The sequence below is a fragment of the Procambarus clarkii genome, chromosome 24, assembly GCF_040958095.1.
Source record: "Procambarus clarkii isolate CNS0578487 chromosome 24, FALCON_Pclarkii_2.0, whole genome shotgun sequence".
Lineage (NCBI taxonomy): Eukaryota > Metazoa > Arthropoda > Malacostraca > Decapoda > Cambaridae > Procambarus > Procambarus clarkii.
Window position 1 is genome coordinate 18,996,000 of NC_091173.1, and position 15,833 is coordinate 19,011,832.

At 51.8% G+C, this 15,833-nt stretch overlaps 1 protein-coding gene across 5 annotated transcripts in view; it reads left to right on the plus strand.

Annotated features, from left to right (window-relative positions):
• The window catches only part of raw, a 201,156-nt gene that overhangs the window by 149,022 nt on the left and 36,301 nt on the right, over nucleotides 1–15,833 (plus strand). The window contains exon 1 of one of the 5 annotated variants that reach the window (XM_045747720.2): nucleotides 8,596–9,296. The exons of the other annotated variants lie outside the window; for them this stretch is intronic. Coding sequence (XP_045603676.1) covers nucleotides 9,236–9,296 — 61 coding nt within the window. The 5' untranslated portion in view covers nucleotides 8,596–9,235. Of the gene's footprint in view, nucleotides 1–8,595; nucleotides 9,297–15,833 lie in introns of those variants that run through there. 5 annotated transcript variants of the gene reach the window in all.

A 15,833-nucleotide genomic window follows, 5' to 3' on the forward strand; every position in this document is an offset into this window, starting at 1 on the left:
TATAGCCTATCCCCCTGACAGTAGATTTTTAGCAGTCATCTCGTTGTAGTTACAATATATATATATATATATATATATATATATATATATATATATATATATATATATATATATATATATATATATAATAATAATAATTATACCAATTATGAAGGTTTACATGAGAGAAAGTTTTGGTTCTCAGGCGTAAACTGGTGAATTTCCTGGGCGGTGGTCAACAGCTAGACATTACAGGAGTCTTCCTGTCTGGTGAGCCTTGACTGTGTCATTATCTCTTTGGTTATCACAAACGCGGATTACGTTCCATTCTTCTGAAGTTAAAAATGGCATAATTTCCCCTAAGTTTATTTAAGTAATATGGAAATACATATGTGTATATATATATACGTCAGCTGAGAAGCAAGATGAAGCTATAGCTAGCTTTGCTGTCTTTGTTTAAATAACAAACAAATGTAAGGATGTGCTACACTTTTTGTGAAGTCGTTCCCAGATTTTCGGAAACATGATGGTGACGTCATGATGACATTTGTTAACTAGACGGCTACGTCACTGAAGGTGTAACAACACTGGGGAGGTGTACATGACGACGTGTACACCACGACGTGTACACTAAGATGTGTACACCAAGATGTGTACACCAAGACGTGTACACCAAGACGTGTACACCAAGACCTGTACACCAAGACGTGTACACCAAGACGTGTACACTAAGATGTGTACACCAGTTCTCGGTTTATATAAGAGTTTACTTTGTTAAATGGACAATAATTACGAGTTTGGTTGATTTGGGATTTTGGTGGGTGTTGGAGGTCTTGGGTGTGGTGGTGATTAGCTGAGGCGTGTTGGTGGGGCCGGGATTGTACTGAAGGGTGGCTGTGGTAAAATAGGTTGATGGGGTTGTTGATGTGGTGTGGTACTAGGATAGTATGGTATAGTGGTGTGGTAGTGTGTTGTGGAGGTGTGGTAGGGAGTGTGGTAGTGTGTTGTCGTGTGGTAGGGAGTGTGGTAGTGTGTTGTCGTGTGGTAGGGAGTTTGGTAGTGTGTTGTCGTGTGGTAGGGAGTTTGGTAGTGTGTTGTCGTGTGGTAGGGAGTGTGGTAGTGTGTTGTCGTGTGGTAGGGAGTGTGTTGTCGTGTGGTAGGGAGTGTGGTAGTGTGTTGTCGTGTGGTAGGGAGTGTGGTAGTGTGTTGTCGTGTGGTAGGGAGTGTGGTAGTGTGTTGTCGTGTGGTAGGGAGTGTGGTAGTGTGTAGTGGAGGTGTGGCAACCGTTGCTCTTCCCTCCTACACACCCAACACTTAAAATGTTATGTCAACACCCGCCTGCAGGCAGGGCACTTGGCCCCCTTCCCTGACACACACACACACACACACACACACACACACACACACACACACACGGGGGGGGGGGGAGGCGCGCGCACCTTTCACCAACCAGAATAGGTGGCGCTCTCCTCACTCGCCAAGATAGGCGGCACTTTTTTCTTTCCCCGTTGGTAAATGGCACTCCCTTCAACTATCAGGACAGGTGGCATCCTCTTGGCGGCACTTTCCCCCCACCCACCCGGATGCCTGGTACCCCTATCCTGGTGATGGGAGTACCAATCAACGTGAGTACTACCCCCATACCCAAATCCTGGAACATAGGAGTGCTCACTCACCATCTACTGTATATCAGTTTGGCATTTGAATTCGTTGTGGAATCAAGTGAGAAAGAATTTTCACTTCGCTCTCCCATTGATGACAGGTACAAAATATAGAGGCACTGTCTCTCCACACACAGTATCGCTACTGTGCCAGGTAAGTCCACTACGGGCTCGCCATAGTCCGTGCTACTTGCAACGTTTTGTTCCGGGTAGCTGAATCTTAAATAACAACAATGTTGTCTTATTCACCATTGTAATAATAATAATATACTCACGCAGTTGGTATCACATTGGAGAAGATCAAGGGGGTTACATAGTGGGTAAAGTAATTGTTTATTTGTTAAAGCCACAAGTTCATCTCTTCCATAGCTCCCCCTGGTGTACCGTAGCTCTCCCTGGTGTACCGTAGCTCTCCCTGGTGTACCGTAGCTCACCCTGGTGTACCGTAGCTCACCCTGGTGTACCGTAGCTCTCCCTGGTGTACCGTAGCTCACCATGGTGTACCGTAGCTCTCCCTGGTGTACCGTAGCTCTCCCTGGTGTACCGTAGCTCTCCCTGGTGTACCGTAGCTCACCCTGGTGTACCGTAGCTCTCCCTGGTGTACCGTAGCTCACCCGGGTGTACCGTAGCTCACCCTGGTGTACCGTAGCTCACCCTGGTGTACCGTAGCTCCCCCTGGTGTACCGTAGCTCTCCCTGGTGTACCATAGCTCACCCTGGTGTACCGTAGCTCCCCCTGGTGTACCGTAGCTCACCCGGGTGTACCGTAGCTCACCCTGGTGTACCGTAGCTCACCCTGGTGTACCGTAGCTCCCCCTGGTGTACCGTAGCTCCCCCTGGTGTACCGTAGCTCACCATGGTGTACCGTAGTTCACCCTGGTGTACCGTAGTTCACCCTGGTGTACCGTAGCTCACCCTGGTGTACCGTAGCTCTCCCTGGTGTACCGTAGCTCCCCCTGGTGTACCGTAGCTCTCCCTGGTGTACCATAGCTCACCCTGGTGTACCGTAGCTCTCCCTGGTGTACCGTAGCTCTCCCTGGTTTACCGTAGCTCACCCTGGTGTACCGTAGCTCTCCCTCGTGTACCGTAGCTCACCCTGGTGTACCGTAGCTCACCCTGGTGTACCGTAGCTCTCCCTCGTGTACCGTAGCTCACCCTGATGTACCGTAGCTCACCCTGGTGTACTGTAGCTCTCCCTGGTGTACCGTAGCTCACCCTGGTGTACCGTAGCTCGCCCTCGTGTACCGTAGCTCCCCCTGGTGTACCGTAGCTCTCCCTGGTGTACCGTAGCTCACCCTCGTGTACCGTAGCTCACCCTGGTGTACCGTGGCTCACCCTGGTGTACCGTAGCTCTCCCTCGTGCACCGTAGCTCACCCTGGTGTACCGTAGCTCACCCTCGTGTACCGTAGCTCACCCTGGTGTACCGTAGCTCTCCCTCGTGTACCGTAGCTCACCCTGGTGTACCGTAGCTCCCCCTGGTGTACCGTAGCTCTCCCTGGTGTACCGTAGCTCACCCTGGTGTACCGTAGCTCCCCCTGGTGTACCGTAGCTCACCCTGGTGTACCGTAGATCCCCCTGGTGTACCGTAGCTCCCCCTGGTGTACCGTAGCTCATCCTGGTGTACCGTAGCTCTCCCTGGTGTACCGTAGCTCTCCCTGGTGTACCGTAGCTCACCCTGGTGTACCGTAGCTCACCCTGGTGTACCGTAGCTCTCCCTCGTGTACCGTAGCTCTCCCTCGTGTACCGTAGCTCTCCCTCGTGTACCGTAGCTCTCCCTGGTGTACCGTAGCTCTCCCTCGTGTACCGTAGCTCTCCCTGGTGTACCGTAGCTCACCCTGGTGTACCGTAGCTCCCCCTGGTGTACCGTAGCTCACCCTGGTGTACCGTAGCTCACCCTGGTGTACCGTAGCTCACCCTGGTGTACCGTAACTCACCCTCGTGTACCGTAGCTCACTACAGGCGTGTGGGCGTCTTAAGGGGGCGGGGAATACCTGGGCGGGCGTCTTGGTGGGGGGGGGGGGAAATACCTGGGCCTTTTCATTGTTGGTACCGGAAGCGCGGGGTTTATTGTTCACCCCATACCCCTCCATTGAGCGGTAGAGTTGCCAGCTGGTAAATTAATTTCTCTCGTAATTTTTATTTTCTTTACAAGTTTTGTAAAATGTGTCAATCGTGAGCCTGAGGATACCTGATCAACCAGGCTGTGACTCATACGTCAGGCTGCGAGCAGCCGCGTCTAACAGCCTGGTTGATCAGTCCAGCAACCAGGAGGCCTGGTCGACGACCGGGCCGCGGGGACACTAAGCCCCGGAAGCACCTCAAGGTAGCCTCAAGGTAGCCTGCTGCCAAGATGTTGATCTCCCTTGACACAGCTCTGGACAGATGTCCTGTAAGCTTTCCTTTTGCTCTGACGACTTGTTAAGGGTTCAAACGACTTGGGTGTGAATTATATCCACGACGTCAGATAGAAATAATGAACTGGATGGGTCGTTCTAGCACTAGAGAACGACAGAGATGCTGGATGGGTCGTTGTAGCACCTGAGAACGACAGAGATGCTGGATGGGTCGTTCTAGCACTAGAGAACGACAGAGATGCTGGATGGGTCGTTCTAGCACCTGAGAACGACAGAGATGCTGGATGGGTCGTTGTAGCACCTGAGAACGACAGAGATGCTGGATGGGTCGTTGTAGCACCTGAGAACGACAGAGATGCTGGATGGGTCGTTCTAGCACCTGAGAACGACAGAGATGCTGGATGGGTCGTTCTAGCACTAGAGAACGACAGAGATGCTGGATGGGTCGTTCTAGCACTAGAGAACGACAGAGATGCTGGATGGGTCGTTCTAGCACTAGAGAACGACAGAGATGCTGGATGGGTCGTTCTAGCACTAGAGAACGACAGAGATGCTGGATGGGTCGTTCTAGCACTAGAGAACGACAGAGATGCTGGATGGGTCGTTGTAGCACCTGAGAACGACAGAGATGCTGGATGGGTCGTTGTAGCACTAGAGAACGACAGAGATGCTGGATGGGTCGTTGTAGCACTAGAGAACGACAGAGATGCTGGATGGGTCGTTGTAGCACTAGAGAACGACAAAGATGCTGGATGGGTCGTTGTAGCACCTGAGAACGACAGAGATGCTGGATGGGTCGTTATAGCACCTGAGAACGACAGAGATGCTGGATGGGTCGTTGTAGCACCTGAGAACGACAGAGATGCTGGATGGGTTGTTCTAGCACCTGAGAACGACAGAGATGCTGGATGGGTCGTTGTAGCACCTGAGAACGACAGAGATGTTGGATGGGTCGTTCTAGCACTAGAGAACGACAGAGATGCTGGATGGGTCGTTCTAGCACCTGAGAACGACAGAGATGCTGGATGGGTCGTTGTAGCACCTGAGAACGACAGAGATGCTGGATGGGTCGTTGTAGCACTAGAGAACGACAGAGATGCTGGATGGGTCGTTATAGCACCTGAGAACGACAGAGATGCTGGATGGGTCGTTGTAGCACTAGAGAACGACAGAGATGCTGGATGGGTCGTTGTAGCACTAGAGAACGACAGAGATGCTGGATGGGTCGTTCTAGCACTAGAGAACGACAGAGATGCTGGATGGGTCGTTCTAGCACCTGAGAACGACAGAGATGCTGGATGGGTCGTTGTAGCACTAGAGAACGACAGAGATGCTGGATGGGTCGTTGTAGCACCTGAGAACGACAGAGATGCTGGATGGGTCGTTTTAGCATCTGAGAACGACAGAGATGCTGGATGGGTCGTTCTAGCACTAGAGAACGACAGAGATGCTGGATGGGTCGTTCTAGCACTAGAGAACGACAGAGATGCTGGATGGGTCGTTCTAGCACTAGAGAACGACAGAGATGCTGGATGGGTCGTTCTAGCACTAGAGAACGACAGAGATGCTGGATGGGTCGTTCTAGCACTAGAGAACGACAGAGATGCTGGATGGGTCGTTCTAGCACTAGAGAACGACAGAGATGCTGGATGGGTCGTTATAGCACCTGAGAACGACAGAGATGCTGGATGGGTCGTTGTAGCACTAGAGAACGACAGAGATGCTGGATGGGTCGTTCTAGCACCTGAGAACGACAGAGATGCTGGATGGGTCGTTGTAGCACTAGAGAACGACAGAGATGCTGGATGGGTCGTTATAGCACCTAAGAACGACAGAGATGCTGGATGGGTCGTTATAGCACCTGAGAACGACAGAGATGCTGGATGGGTCGTTCTAGCACCTGAGAACGACAGAGATGCTGGATGGGTCGTTCTAGCACCTGAGAACGACAGAGATGCTGGATGGGTCGTTATAGCACCTGAGAACGACAGAGATGCTGGATGGGTCGTTATAGCTCCTGAGAACGACAGAGATGCTGGATGGGTCGTTCTAGCACCTGAGAACGACAGAGATGCTGGATGGGTCGTTCTAGCACCTGAGAACGACAGAGATGCTACACATTTTTTAATAACGGATGAGATAGGACACATTTACCTATCTCAACGCTAGTACCCACTATGTGTCGTGACGCTGCCTACATGAGCACAGTGGTTAAGGCTGACCCCGCGCGCGCGCACACACACACACACACACACACACACACACACACACACACACACACACACACACACGTACATATATGGCCAAGTGTGTTAATAAATAAGAGTGCCTCCCCCCCCTCCTCCCTCACTGGTAACCCCCTGACACCACCTCCCCGGAAGTACTGTGGGTGAAGCCTTGACAACAATATTTCCTGCGGCAGTGCCACGTCCTGCCTGCATGTTGAACTGTCTACTCGTTAAATGCCACGTGCTGGCCTGTCTACTTAGTGCCACGTGCTGGCCTGTCTACTTAGTGCCACGTGGTTGTCTGTGCTTAGTGCCACGTGGTTGTCTGTGCTTAGTGCCACGTGCTGGCCTGTCTACTTAGTGCCACGTGCTGGCCTGTCTACTTAGTGCCACGTGGTTGTCTGTCTACTTAGTGCCACGTGGTTGTCTGTCTACTTAGTGCCACGTGGTTGTCTGGCCACTTAGTGCCACGTGCTGGCCTGTCTACTTAGTGCCACGTGGTTGTCTGTGCTTAGTGCCACGTGGTTGTCTGTGCTTAGTGCCACATGCTGACTGAAAGTGCCTGTCTGGGGTGATATTGACGCGACTGGCGTACTGATTGGCTGGGGTTTTGGCGTCCTGGGTGGCTACTGTACTGGTAGGTACATACATGACTTCCGTTGGGTTGGTTTTGGGTCAACATTCAGAGCTCTGACTTGTACTGTAAACGTCTGTGGAACTCTTAGGTGGCTGTGTTGTAGTCTTGGCCAGGGAGACGCTTCTGTGAGAGGGTCTTGGCCGGGGAGACGCTTCTGTGAGAGGGTCTTGGCCAGGGAGACGCTTCTGTGAGAGGGTCTTGGCCGGGGATAGAGGGGGGGGGGGAGTTACCAACACACACACACACACACACACACACACACACACACACACACACACACACACACACACACACACACACACACACACACCTGATACCTTATGGGCCTGATAGCTGAGCGGACAGCGCTCTGGACTCGTAATTCTAGGGTCCGGGGTTTGATCCCCGGTGATGGCAGAAACAAAATGGGCAGAGTTTCTTTCACCCTGATGCCCCCTGTTACCTAGCAGTAAATAGTACCTGGGAGTTAGACAGCTGTTAAGGGCTGCTTCCTGTGTGTGTGTACTCACCTATTTGTGCTTGCGGGGGTTGAGTTCTGGCTCTTTGGCCCCGCCTCTCAACTGGCAATCAACTGGTGTACAGGTTCCTGAGCCTACTGGACTCTATCATATCTACATATGAAACTGTGTATGGAATCAGTCTCCACCGCATCACTGCCTAATGCATTCCACTCCACACACACATACGTGTGTGTGTAGGGGGGGGATAGTAGTTAGAAAGAGTTGATTGCCAGTTGAGAGGCGGGCCGAAAGTGGGATAGAAAGGAGGATAGAAGCACAAACCAGTGAATCTGTACGATGATACAATATGGTTGCAGCTGGTAATCCCAATCATTTTGGACGAAGAGGAGGAGGATGCGGGAGAGAATCAGTAATAGAGCGAATCCGTCTTGGATACAAATATCCATGGAGATTCGAAATGGGAACAACAGTTGAGCAGCGGAGTTGCAGAATCTGTGGTGAGAGTGACGGACACCGCCTTGACCACTACCTGCGTGAACACCTGAGAGACATTAGAAATATGTGTACAATAATAAACCCCCACAATGAGTTAGGAAAACACTATTTGTCAAATATAGATACTGTTCTTAGAAGATTCCCCCATTTTGGACCCGCATGATAACGTAAGCTTTTAAGGGTTGACGAATGTTAATCTTCTTGTTTGAGAAGCTGTTCGCTTGAGACAGTTAAGCAAGTCCCAGCTGTGTCTGGGTACAAGTGACAGGATGAACAATCCAGCGGGTTTTCTTCCTATTGGGGAGTGTTGTACATGCTGTTATGGCGGTGTGTCCCCTCACAGGATGAGTGGCGCTGCCCAATAAACACGCCCCTTCGGGGCAAAATTAATATTTTTTATTTAACAGAACTCAACCCCCGCAAGCCTAACTGGATGAAATACAACTAGGTGAATACACACATGCGTGTTGGTAACACTTGGTCAGGAAGCAGTAACACGCTGGTAACACTAAGGGGGGGGGGGCACCTTCTCAGTGATACTCTGTGTGCTGAGTTTACTCATTCATGAGGTCTATCACTGTCTTCAGTCGTGTTAGTCTTCTTATCAAGTCATTGAACCTCCCTTGTGTCCGGCGTGTTTCCTCAAGCCTTCGTTGTTTCTGTGGGGCTCTCTCTCTCCTGGGGTGGGGGGTGGAGGGGGCTGTGTGTCCTGGTGTGTGTGAGGGAGGGGCTGTGTATCCTGGTGTGTGTGTGTGAGGGGCTGTGTGTCCTGGTGTGTGAGGGAGGGGCTGTGTGTCCTGGTGTGTGTGTGTGAGGGGCTGTGTGTCCTGGTGTGTGAGGGAGGGGCTGTGTGTCCTGGTGTGTGAGGAGAAGAGCAGCAGTGTGTGTGTACAGGACTGTGTACGGTGACCAAAGCGGTGTCGCTGGTGCCCGCCAGTAACGTCAGTGTGGTTAAGGCTCACTCGGCGCGATCCAGTAAACGACTCGGGGTTTTGTGGCAACGTTAGTGGACAACGTTTCCTGTAGTGGTGGAGGTGGTGGTGAGAGCCTCGCTCACGCTGTGCCAGACCCTCGCTGGACGCCGCCTGGCACGGTCCTGCCGCCCTCCCTGGCGCTCTCCTCCACTCAACGTATTCACTCATTAAACTCGCGCATGCACTCACGCCTCGTCCCTCCTGTGAATATTTGAGCGGAATGGAGCCTCTTAAAGCCCCGCGAAGTGACTTCTCCGGACACAACGCACGGTGATGCGTTTAGTAATTCGTCGGGTGGTAGTGTTGACGGCGGCCGGACACAGGTACTAAGAGTGCCAGGTATTTGGCACTGGTGGTGGCACGCCGCTGTTGGCCCCCCTGGCCCAACAGGAGGAGGCAAGGCACGGACAGCCACACACACAGTGATCATCCTACCATCGGACACCATGGTTCGACTCCCGCCACCAAGGCGCTCACTTTCTTCGCCCTGCAACGTCTTCATGACAGGTCAGTACTCTCTGTGACAGCTAGGTCAGTGCCCTCCCTGACAGCTACTGTAGGTCAGTGCCCTCCATGACAGCTACTGTAGGTCAGTGCCCTCCCTGACAGTGATCCCCATGACAGCTCGGCCAGTTCCCTCCACGACGGGTCAGTGTTCGTCGTCAGAACGTCAGAACTGGACAATTACTCTGCTTGTGACACCAAAATGTGTGTACTTCCCCGTTAGGTACTCACCTAGATGTGTAAAGGGGGGGTTATCTTGAGGTTATCTTGAGATGATTTTGGGGCTTAGCGTCCCCGCGGCCTGGTCCTCGACCAGGCCTCCTTTTTGTTACACACATCCCCAGGAAGCAGCCCTTAGCAGCTGTCTAACTCCCAGGTACCTATTTACTGCTAGGTAACAGGAGCATCAGGGTGAAAAAAAAACATTTTGCCCATTTGTCTCTGCCTCCACCGGGGATCGAACCCGGAACCTCAGGACTACGAATCCGAAGCACTGTCCACCCAGCTGTCAGGCCCCCCCAATCGGGTACCAATAGGTCCACGACCTAACCTATCCATCTACAGGTTTGTCAAAGCAACGACTTCGGCGTTTCTCGCTGGATTTGCCTCTGATGGTGTTTTATCGCATTCGCCTCATTGATTTCATCTTGTTCCTTATCACACTTGCCCATCCTCACTGGCCCATCCTCACAGGCCCATCCTCACTGGCTCAGCCTCACTGGCCCATCCTCACAGGCCCATCCTCACTGGCCCATCCTCACTGGCCCATCCTCACAGGCCCATCCTCACTGGCCCATCCTCACTGGCCCATCCTCACTGTCCCATCCTCACTGGCTCAGCCTCACTGGCTCATCCTCACTGGCTCAGCCTCACTGGCCCATCCTCACTGGCCCATCCTCACTGGCTCAGCCTCACTGGCTCATCCTCACTGGCTCATCCTCACTGGCTCAGCCTCACTGGCTCATCCTCACTGGCTCATCCTCACTGGCTCATCCTCACTGGCTCAGCCTCACTGGCTCATCCTCACTGGCTCATCCGCGCGTCCGTCTGCCACCGCGTCCACTGTTCCTTCTCTTTTCTCCTTTTAAACATTATCTTTAAGTCTACTTTGTTAGTCCGCCGTAATATTATGTGTTATCATATCTTCCCTGGTTCGCCTTTCTGCAAGTATGGAGGGGGGGGGGGGGGAAGAGTTCACTCGGTCTTTCACTCTGGTGAACCAACCTGTCCCGACAAAGCGTCGAAAAGCGACGAAGAACGTCGGTTTTCGCTCGTATTTTTTACATAAGGCCAAAAATTGTCGTACTAGAAAATGGAAGCGGCTGGCGAAAGTGACGCACCGTCCCGTTTTCTGTTTTGGGTCCTCTGGTAGGTTAGGAGACGACACTTTAATACGACCGTTTTCTTGACGTTGGGAAACCTTACGAGGACGGGCCGGGTAAAGTGCGGTCATCTCTGGGACATGTCGTGTAACGCTGTAATCTTCGTGTTTCATTTTGTGCATTTATAGGTGCGTGACAACGTGCCGGAGGTGCATGAACAAGGGGTGGTCTGACGTAGGTTGTATACAACTTCCTAAGGCCCTCTTTGTCTACAGCAGATTCTTGATGTTTGTGTAGTGTATGTTACAGACGTTGTTTTGTTAGTGTGTTCCTCGGGTGCCTTTGTTGGTGTTCATAATATATATATATATATATATATATATATATATATATATATATATATATATATATATATATATATATATATATATATATATATATATATATATATAATGTGTGTGTGTGTGTGTGTGTGTGTGTGTGTGTGTGTGTGTGTGTGTGTGTGTGTGTGTGTGTGTGTGTGTGTGTGTGTGTGTGGCTACTGCTCTCATTCCTGTCGTTTCCCTTCCCACTCCCTTTCCACCACAGCCAGGACCTGTGGGAGGGGGGGTGGAGGAGAGGATGTGAACGTGGAGGGGGCGGTAATGGGGGTGTTAATATATGCAGGCTGAGGAAGAGGACGAAGGGTGCAGGAGGTCCAGGACCAGTACCATGTATGTGCCGGGCGATGCTCACTCCCCAGAAGCCGCAGGTGTGCGGTACAGCACGCTGGGGGAACCCGTCGCTGCGACCTTGTCTAGCCCGCCCGGAAGGACTCCGGCTTCGTGAACTGGCCTGTGTGTTATCTCCGACACCCTCTGCGCCAGGCAGGGGTTAGGAGCGCTCAGAGCTCCTCATCCACCTCTCCCACCACTAGTCCATCACTCCACCCTTGGGCCACGACCCGAAGGACAAGAGAAGGTTTATGTACGAGTCTTGGAGTGACATTGTTGCCATTGAGATCCTTGGCTCTGAAGGGGAGGGAGGCATGTGGACTTTTGTTTCTTCTATCCTCCTCCTCCTCCTCCTCCTCCTCTCCTTCCGCCGCCCAAATCAGGAAATACAAAACGTTGTTGGAATTAATGGGTTACGGGGTTTGTATTGTAGGTTGAGTGCATTTGCTTGCGTGAGCTGGCTCGTGCGTTACCGCCAGGAAGTGTGGCTGGTGGTAGCGTCCGGGGCGTCAGATGGCGCGACGGTAGGTGGCGGGGTTGTCCTCACAGTGGGTCACCGTGCAGGTGGTGCTGCTGTTGGTTGGTGACACTGGCAGCTGGCTCCACGGTGACCCTGTGCCTGGTTGGGTTGCGCTCAAGGAGGTGGGGGGGGGGGCAGAGAGCACTGCCCAGGTCACAAGTGGAAAGTACACCCGATCAGACCACACCACACCCCACCATACCCCCACCCCACCACACCCCACCACACCAGACCACACCACACCATCACCCCACCACACCATCACCCCACCACACCACACCCCACCACACCAGACCACACCACACCATCACCCCACCACACCATCACCCCACCACACCACACCCCACCACACCACACCCCACCAGACCACACCTCACCCCACCACACCCCGCCACACCACACCCCGCCACACCATCACCCCCTCCTCCATTATTGTGCCACGTTACCAAGCCGTCCGCCACCCCGCTGAGAATCTCACTGTGGGTGTGGTGGGTGCCAGAAACAGAGCCTGGGGGCGGGGGAGGCACTGTAAACCAGCCTGCAGTGCCCAGATTAAAGCAGTGTACAATGACGCTGGAGGAGTAAGACAGACTTTTTCCCTAACTATTTTGGGCTGGACGGTAGAGCGACGGTCTTCCTTCATGCAGGTCGGCGTTCAATCCCCGACCGTCCTCAACAAGGGGTTGGGCACCATTCCTTCCCCCCCCCCCCTCGTCCCATCCCAAATTCTTATCCTGACCCCTTCCAAGTGCTGTATAATCGTAATGGTTTGGCGCTCTCTCCTGATAATGACTTTACCTTTGGAGACACTATACTGGTGAGCGGAAACTGTTGTTAGTACCTCTGGGAGTTGGCCAGTGTAGACCAGGGGCCAGATTCACGAAAGCACTTACGCAAGCACTTGCGAACGTGTACATCTTTCCTCAATCTTTGACGGCTTTGGTTACATTTATTAAAGAGTTTACAAGCATGAAAACTTGCCAATCAACTGTTGATATTGTTATAAACAGCCTCCTGGTGCTTCGGAGCTCATTAACTGTTTAATAATTGGAAACAAAGCCGCCAAAGATTGAGAAAAGATGTACAGGTTCGTAAGTGCTTGCGTAAGTGCTTTCGTGAATCTGGCCCCTGACCAAATGTAAACTGTGCCAACAAAACTATGTATACACCCTCCATGACTTACGTGCTGGACTGTGAAAGTTATTAAAGAACTCCGGAAAATATCTCTTAAACACAGATATTTAAGAAATGTGTAAGTATTTAATTCAAAGTGATTTACCACCAGTTATTTGTGTCAGTTGTCCCAAGTCTTGTCAACTGTAGGTTGTTCATGCGGGCTGATTGTGACCCCTCCACCGCCGGCCACCGGGAGGAGTGTGGACATGGACTTAGTTAAACACATTTAGGGGTTCAGTTCCTGAGCCCATTATCTGTGTGTGTGTGAGTGGGTGTAGGTTTGTGTGTGTGTGTGGGGGTGGGGGTTACTCTTCCGACTCCCGCTCTCACAGGTTGTGAGTACGGAGTACACAACCGAAATAGCAACATATACAACACTCTCCTTTAGAAATAAATTCCACACGGTTCTTCATCCTGTCACTTGTACCCAGACACACGCAGCGCGTATTCAGTTAAAATAGCTCAATTGAACATACTGTAAAAAAAAAGAGAGGAGGTTGGAGGGGTGGGAATTATCCTTGCAAACGATGAAGCCGATGTTATCTTACAGATGCAAATTGGAGAAGTCTTTTTAATGACAGTATTTTTAGATATAAAGTGTTTTGTAAACCAGAACTTTGTGTTATTTTTATTTATTCTACAGATGTTTCTATGTCTGATACTTGGGTACATTGTGTCAGGCAGAGAGGTCGAGTGGTCCTCCCTCAACCTCATCCTGTTCCAGGGGGGCTGAGTGCCTGGGGGGCTGAGTGCCTGGGGGGCTGAGTGCCTGGGGGGGGGCTGAGTGCCTGGGGGGGCTGAGTGCCTGGGGGGGCTGAGTGCCTGGGGGGCTGAGTGCCTGGGGGGCTGAGTGCCTGGGGGGCTGAGTGCCTGGGGGGCTGAGTGCCTGGGGGGCTGAGTGCCTGGGGGGGCTGAGTGCCTGGGGGCTGAGTGCCTGGGGGGCTGAGTGCCTGGGGGGGCTGAGTGCCTGGGGGGGCTGAGTGCCTGGGGGGGGCTGAGTGCCTGGGGGGGCTGAGTGCCTGGGGGGGGCTGAGTGCCTGGGGGGCTGAGTGCCTGGGGGGCTGAGTGCCTGGGGGGGGGCTGAGTGCCTGGGGGGCTGAGTGCCTGGGGGGCTGAGTGCCTGGGGGGCTGAGTGCCTGGGGGGGCTGAGTGCCTGGGGGGGCTGAGTGCCTGGGGGGGCTGAGTGCCTGAGGGCTGAGTGCCTAGGTTTGTTGTCAACTTCTCTTTAAGTCTGCTGCGTTCGTGTCAATATCAGTTAAATGGTCAGTTTTGAATATGGGAATACAATATGGAAGATCGACAATGGACTTGATAATGGTCCAGGATGGACCGAGACGTCGTCGTGGTCGTCTCATCATCTGGCGTGGGGTTTGGTCTTCAGATCATCAGCCACGCTATTGTGGCTCATCGTCTGCATCAGTCATAAAGAAGCTGTCCGGAGTCCAGATTTACGAAGCAGTACGCAAGTACTTACGAACGTGAACATCTTTCCTCAATCTTTGACGGCTTTGGTTACATTTATTAAACAGTTTACAAGCATGAAAACTTCCCAATCAACTGTTGCTATTGTTATAAACAGCCTCCTGGTGCTTCGGAGCTCATTAACTGTTTAATAATTGTAAATAAAGCCGCCAAAGATTGAGAAAAGATGTACAGGTTCGTAAGTGCTTGCCTAACTGCTTCGTGAATCTGGCCCCGGATCTTAAACTTTCATGGGTGTTGACATTTACACCAGTTTCACTAATTTCAACATAAGAGGAAATGTGTCTGATTTCAGCGACTCAGCCTCTATTTTCTACCAGACTTTTTCTAAGACTTGAGAGCTCGGCTCTTGAATCGGTGCAGACCACTGTTGCCCTCGTACCCCATAGTTGGTGAATTATTGACAGCAATGGGGAGCCGGTCGGCCGAGCGGACAGTACGCTGGACTTGTGATCCTGTGGTCCTGGGTTCGATCCCAGGCGCCGGCGAGAAAAAAATGGGCAGAGTTTCTTTCACCCTATGCTCCTGTTACCTATCAGTAAAATAGGTACTTGGGTATTAGTCAGCTGTCACGGGCTGCTTCCTGGGGGTGGAGGCCTGGTCGAGGACCGGGCCGCGGGGACACTAAAAAGCCCCGAAATCATCTCAAGATAACCTCAAGAAGATGACGATGAACTCTGCTTGTCTTGAGGTGGTATGACTGACAATCTTTGCATCCCCGTATTCATTATTCCCAGTTGCAGGGCATACTGCTCCTGTCCTGCCATTAGTATGATTAACAGAAGCATCTATATAGATTTTATCTTAATTTCATTTCCTGCCTCTCTCTTAATTTCCTCAAGATGCGTATGGCTTATTTCTTAAGACAACATGATGGATTTTGCTGTCATCTCGTTGATTTTAATCTTGTGTGATTGTCCATCTCAAGATGGTAGAATCCGTTTGCTGTACGAACTGTTGGGCTTGCTCAAGCACGTGGAATTCTCAGCTCTATTACTCGCCTGAGAAAAGCTATAGAGTTATGTATGGGTGTAGTGAGCGTTAGAGTAGAGCTATGTGGTATAGAGCTTACCTATAACCTTACCTCTATATACTTGTATACCTTACCTCTATGGTATAGAGCTTACTGTGCTCTAGAGGTATATAGAGGTGATGGTACACGGTAACAGCTGCGGGGCGGGGGCGGCGGAGTGTCATGGGGAGATGACTTAGTGTGTTAGTGGGCTACAGGTACGTGAAGGTCACGGAGACCTGCCGAGTTGGGATGAGTCTTGTGTGCCTCAACATCCCTCCAGTTGACATAACATTACCTCCCCCCCCCCCCAAC